The sequence below is a fragment of the Rhinopithecus bieti genome, unplaced genomic scaffold, assembly GCF_001698545.2.
Source record: "Rhinopithecus bieti isolate Rb0 unplaced genomic scaffold, ASM169854v2 scaffold_26865, whole genome shotgun sequence".
Classification (NCBI taxonomy): Eukaryota; Metazoa; Chordata; class Mammalia; order Primates; family Cercopithecidae; genus Rhinopithecus; species Rhinopithecus bieti.
Genome location: NW_016811857.1, coordinates 17,200 through 23,951, shown reverse-complemented (window position 1 = coordinate 23,951; position 6,752 = coordinate 17,200). Strand labels below are relative to the sequence as shown.

Below are 6,752 nucleotides of genomic sequence, written 5' to 3'. Positions count from 1 at the left end.
CCCCCCCCCCCCCCCCCCCCCCACCAATCTATTCATCACTCTAAGCCTTCTCATCTCAGATATTTCACCCTATATTTGTGTCAATTCCAAACTCATTCGTGACAGACAAATTGGAGAATTGTCGTCATCATTAATAAGGTCATTAGGCACCACAGGCCCAGCAAAACTGGGCCACCACACTTAAATGCTAGCAGGTACACCAGGGTGATTGGACAAGATCGTCTGTGCACCTTACTTGGCAGAGTCCATTTCAGTGACTGAGGGTTTAACCTTAACACATTTAACTGGAATTCCTGTCCAGAGAATGTGCTGGAGAATGCAGAATAAACTGAGGAATGCCCTCATTGTGCTATGAGAGTGGACATGAAATTTATTATGGTACAACCGATGGCGGAAGGGCAAAGAGTTGGTTTAGGTTGTGCACTGTATAGGGAGAAGCCAGGAGTGGGTTGGGTTTTTTCCAGATTTCAATATAAATTGTTTCATCCTCCAGACTGCATTTCTAGGCTGAACAATGCTGATCTGTTTTGGCCGCATCTCTCACTCATTCTAATCTCTGTATCAGCAGACAAAAATTGAACTATGCAGCAAATTGTACCGAGGACTTTGCTCAAGACAATTGTGACTATGGAAGTTGTCCCGCGGGGAGGTGGGAAGGGGAAGGACATTTTTGGCAGAAATGCCAGCACTATGATCGTTTAATGCTGACACAGAGACAGTTTATTCTCTCAGGAATTGTCTTTCATCCATCAATCCAGGCAGGCAGCCAGCCGGTAAACAAATTTTAACACACAAAAAGTACGAAGCAACATGTCTAACACAGGGAGGGGCTGGGGTGTGTTTATTTGGGTATATACAATGAGTCACGGATTAAAATTGCTTTTAGCGGATAGATGCCTAGGTATTCCACAGCATTACTGAACAAGCTGTCGTCATTTCCCCATCACCTCAGAAGACCTCCTTAATTACTTATATTAACTGTAGAACGTATTTATGCATACCAGGCTCTACCTCTGGGCTTTCTATTCTGTTCCAGAGACCCAGTACCAGAATATTTAAATCACTGTGGCGTTAAATACGTTTTAATATCTGATAGGGCCAGTTTCCCCGCATTGCACTTTTTTTCCCCCTTTTAGGAACCTATTCAGACCCGCGGCAGGGGGCGGGGTCGCGCCTCCTCGGCTCTGGTTCCAGCCGAGCCTCTGGGACACAGAGATGGAAATCCCGAAGCTGCTCCCGGCTCGCGGGACACTACAGGGCGGCGGCGGCGATATGCCCGCGGGTGGCGGCCGGGTCCACCGAGGCCCTGACCCGCCGGCTGACCAGGTCTCCACGCGCCGCCTCCTGCTGCTCCGGGACCTCCAAGATGGCGGGCCCGGGCGGCGGCGCGAGGAGGCCCGCACGGCATCACGGGGCCCTGGCCCAAGCCTGTTGGCGCCGAGGCCTGATCAACCTAGCGGCGACGGCGGCGACGACTTCCTCCTGGTGCTGCTTGACCCGGTGGGTTGCGACGTGGACACCCTGGGCTCGGGTCAGGCCGCAGGGCCTGTGTTGAGGGAAGAGGCCGAGGCAGGCCCGGGGCTCCAGGGGGACGACAGCGGCGCGAACCCCGCGGGCTGCTCTACACTGGGCCCCCACTGCCTGTCCGCGATTCCCACTCAGGCCCCGATCTCTGCCCCCAGCCCCGCCGCGGCCTTCACCGGTACAGTCACTACCCACAACCAGGACCTGCTGTTGCGCTTTGAAAACAGCGTCCTCACCCTGACCACGCCCCCATCACACGCCTGGAAGCCAGGGGCCGCTCCTGCCCAGCAGCCCCCAAGGTGTCTGATCGCCCCCCAAGCCGGGTTCCCGCATGCCGCGCAGCCGGGTGACTGCCCAGAGCTGCAGCCAGACCTCCTGCTAGCCCAGCCGGCCGAACCCGCGCCAGCTCCGGCGCCTCAGGAGGAGGCGGAGGGCCTGGCCGCCGCCCTGGGCCCCCGGGGACAGCTGGGCTCTGCCCCAGGCGTGGTGCTGTACCTGTGCCCGGAGGCGCTGTGCGGGCAAACCTTCCCCAAGAAGCACCAGCTGAAGGTGCACCTGCTGACGCACAGCAGCAGCCAGGGCCAGAGGCCCTTCAAATGCCCCCTGGGTGACTGTGGCTGGACCTTCACCACCTCTTACAAGCTCAAGAGGCACCTGCAGTCTCACGACAAACTGCGGCCCTTTGGCTGCCCGGCGGAGGGCTGTGGCAAGAGCTTCACCACAGTGTACAACCTCAAGGCGCACATGAAGGGCCATGAGCAGGAGAACTCATTCAAATGCGAGGTGTGTGAGGAGAGCTTCCCCACGCAGGCCAAACTCAGCGCCCACCAGCGCAGCCACTTCGAACCCGAGAGGCCTTACCAGTGCGCGTTTTCTGGCTGCAAGAAGACATTTATCACAGTGAGTGCTCTGTTTTCCCATAACCGCGCCCATTTCAGGGAACAGGAACTGTTTTCCTGCTCTTTTCCTGGCTGCAGCAAGCAATATGACAAGGCTTGTAGGTTGAAAATTCACCTGCGGAGTCACACCGGTGAGAGACCTTTCCTTTGTGACTTTGATGGCTGTGGCTGGAACTTCACCAGCATGTCCAAACTCTTAAGGCACAAAAGGAAGCACGACGATGACCGGAGGTTCATGTGCCCTGTGGAAGGCTGTGGGAAATCTTTCACGAGGGCTGAACATTTGAAAGGCCACAGCATAACCCACCTGGGCACAAAGCCTTTCGTGTGTCCTGTGGAAGGCTGCTGTGCCAGGTTCTCTGCTCGCAGTAGCCTCTACATTCACTCCAAGAAACACCTGCAGGAAGTGGACACTTGGAAAAGCCGTTGCCCGATCTCCACTTGTAATAAACTCTTCACATCCAAGCACAGCATGAAGACGCACATGACCAAGAGGCACAAGGTGGGCCAGGATCTCTTAGCACAGCTAGAAGCAGCAAATTCTCTTACACCCAGCAGTGAACTTACCAGCCAGAGACAGAATGATCTCAGTGATGCAGAGATTGTGTCTCTCTTCTCTGATATTCCTGACAGTACTTCTGCTGCAGTGCTGGACACAGCATTGGTGAACTCTGGAATCTTGACTATTGATGTGGCTTCTGTGAGCTCGACTCTGGCAGGACACCTCCCTGCTAATAGTAATTCCGTAGGGCAGGCTGTGGACCCTCCGGCCTTGATGGCCACCAGCGACCCTCCTCAAAGTCTGGATACCTCTCTCTTTTTTGGAACGGCGGCCACTGGTTTTCAGCAGAGCCCCTTAGATATGGATGAGGTCTCAAGTGTAAGTGTGGGGCCGTTGGGATCTCTGGGCTCTTTGGCCATGAAAAACTCCAGTGCAGAGCCTCAGGCTTTGACACCCAGCAGTAAGCTAACAGTGGACACAGATGCTCTGACTCCTTCCAGCACCCTTTGTGAAAACAGTGTCTCAGAACTACTGACTCCAACCAAAGCGGAGTGGAACGTACATCCTGACTCTGACTTCTTTGGACAGGAGGGAGAAACCCAGTTTGGATTCCCCAGTGTAGCAGGAAACCACGGTTCTCAGAAAGAAACAGATCTTATCACTGTGACTGGCAGCTCATTTTTGGTATGAACCAACTCTATTCATTCCTTGCCATGTGGCTTACTTTTATTGCAGTCAATTTTGAGGATGTTCTGGACTAAATATCTAAGTGCAGTCATTTCTTTTTGGTTTGCAAAAAGAGCACAGCCCTGGACTACAAGTTTGGAGATCTAAATTCTGATCTTGAGTCTAGAACTGACAAGTTGTGTGACCCTGAGCAAGTCACTTAACCTATCTGAGCCTTAATTTCCTTATTTATAAATTGAGGTGGTTTGAATAGATTGCTTTTAAGGTCTTTCTGCTCTGTGATTCCTTGATAATAGATTTATTTCCTTGAAAAATATGAGAACATTTTCAGTGATGTGGTATGTCTTTTTTTTTTTAACTGCCCTCCTACCCCTCACATGTTCTTTTTTTGGCAAACATACATAATGTTACATCATATTATGATGAACATCCATGTACTTTTCACTCCACCTCCACTTCAGCAATTATGAATCCATGAACAGTCTTTTTTAACTAGGCCTCACTCACTCCCCATGTTCTAGTATTATTTTGTAACAAATAGCAGACATCTGATCATTTTATCTATAAATATTATTTATATATCTCTGAAAGCTGTGGGCTAATATGGAAAAAAATGATAATTCCATTATCACAAGTGGTATTCACAGTAATTCTTTAATATCAGTAAATATCCAGTGAGAGTTCAAACTTCCAATTGCCTCATAAATGCTACTTGTTTTATTATTTTTAGTTAGTAGAATCCCGTAAATCTCCTAAGTGTCTTCTTAATCCATATGTTTCCCCTTCATCTTTCTTTTTTTCCTTGCGATTTTGTTTATGAAATGAGGTTGTTTCACATTAGCATTTGCTATGATTTAAGTTTTGCTAATTACATCCCTATGGTAATGTTTGCTTTCCTCTATCCTCTGTTTCTTTAATTTGCTAGTTATGTCTAGAGACTTGATGAGATTGAAACATGGCTTTTGGCATGAATGTTTCATAGGTTATGTTGTGTTCATTTAGTAGGTGGTGCATAATCTGTGGTTTTCTCTCTTTTGTGGTATTAGCAGCTGCTGCAGATAAATGCATTAATTCACGATGCTTCTGATATAATGAATCATCTTTGTAGAGTTACTAATCCTTAGCAAAGGAGAAAATGCTATGTAATAGAAATATTATTCAATACCAAAATATTTTCTTAAATAGTCATAGAACTAACAAGAAAAAATAGATAGCAAAAAAATGTGTTGGCTGTTCTCACTGTTTATCTTCCTGACTTCTTTTGATGATGGAAGGCAGTTTTGTGGAAATTGCCAGCCAGGACTTTGACATGAAACAGACCCAGGGCTAAATTTTGGCTCTGTGGTGTTGGTTAAGTGGCCTTGAATAAATTAGTTATTAAGCCTCAGTTTTCTAGCTTTTAATTGATTATAGCAATGCACACACATACCTGACACACTGTTAAATTTTCCGCTCTTCCTGTTTCTTACATTAAGAAAAAATACTCTGTGTTTTGGCATATTTTGGTGAATTTGTACCATTTTATTCTCAGTCCTTCCTTTATAATAATTGGAGTATTTTAATCTTATTCATATGCAGACAAAAGAGCTTTATGAAGTTCAGGGTGAAGTAGTCGAGGGAATCTGTTTATTCCCTCTTCCCTCTACTGAATAATTTTCCCTCTAAGAATTGCTGTGGGTAATACCACGAGTGGAGACATTGCCCACATGCATAGCAGCATATCTCTCCATTTGATCAATTCCCACATGCATAACAGCATATCTCTCCATTTGATCAATTTGTCACCATCTTTGCTCTGCTTTGAAAGTCAGACTTCTCTGTGACTGTGAAGCCTGCTGTTCCCTGAAAATCTGATAATGGAGCAGTGGAGGTTTCTTTCTTTCTGTGCTCTGTAGATCTCATTGTTTGCACTTGGAATTTCCCAGAGTTGAAAGGAAAGATTGAACTGGAATATTGTGTAAACTGTCTGTCTTACATTAGTGTAGCATTTTGCAATTTGGGGAACATCTTCACAATTTGTGTCTCGTTGTTCAGAACAACGATGTGAAGTAGTTTTGGCAATGTCTGTGTTTCATGTAATTTAGCCATCTCCCATTCCAACTAGGCTTTGGCTAAATCTGACAATTCTATATATAGCTTAAAACAAAGAAGATACATTCTTTTCACCCCTCCCAGTCTACCCATCCAGCCTTCATGATTCATTCCTGTGTCAAGGTTAGTCGCTGTTTTCCATTTGAATTGGTTTATTTTATGGTCAGTTTACTTTCTTCCCTCTCCCCTCCCTTTCCTGTACATTCCCGTCCTTGCCACGCCTTTCTGTCCTCTTTTTTAATGGATGTATCTTTTCCTGCTGTTATCCCTCAGAGATTCTCCTCATGGCACATTTTCTTTGAATGCTAACATTTACTGAGTGTGCATTGGAGTTCTGTGCATACAGGAAGAAGTTATTTTCTGAGTTTAGATAATATTATGTGTATATGTGATTAAAATGATGAAGATTATTTTCTATACCCTTCAAATTAGAAGTGGATTTCTGTTTCATTACTTCCAATTTTAAAAGTTTTGCCAGAGAGTTTTGCCAATACTCTCTTATTTGCTCTAGTGTACTAGTCCAGTACTGTTTGCATGTGGATGTCTGTGGATGACAGTTATTGTAGCACTTTGGCAGTGCACTAAAATTTGCCACTATGAAATGTTTCTGTATTGCGTGTGTGTGTGTTGAAATACGCACACAGCCACACCCATATATATATTAAAAGTGGTTGTATTCATTTAGTGAAAACAAAAGTAGATGTACTTTTGTAAATCAGATAAATGCTTGGAATTTGATTGTGTCTACACATTCAACAGTTTTCCCTCTTTGCTCTGGAAATATTTGTACTCACATAGCATATTTCAAAATGTTGTTGTTCGTTAAGGCCTCTTAAATAGACCACTATTTTTTGTGTCTGGCAGATGAGTATGTCAAGAATTAAGATGAACACATAAGTCTTGGAAATTAAATAAATTTATAAACATAAAGATAATTTAATGCTGTGACTTCATTTTTTAAAATTATTTAAACCAACTTTCTCCCAATAAAAAATTATAAACTATGTCTTGTCCTGCTTATTCCTGGACAAATTTTCAAAGGACAAATG

At 45.5% G+C, this 6,752-nt stretch overlaps 1 protein-coding gene across 1 annotated transcript; it reads left to right on the top strand.

Annotated features, from left to right (window-relative positions):
- Positions 1-1,013: 1,013 nt before the first annotated feature.
- Positions 1,014-3,870, top strand: LOC108544219 (zinc finger X-linked protein ZXDB-like). Its single transcript, XM_017895258.1, has one exon. The coding sequence runs from the start codon at positions 1,216-1,218 to the stop codon at positions 3,613-3,615; it is 2,400 nt and encodes a 799-aa protein (XP_017750747.1). The 5' UTR covers positions 1,014-1,215; the 3' UTR covers positions 3,616-3,870.
- The last annotated feature ends 2,882 nt before the right edge of the window (positions 3,871-6,752 follow it).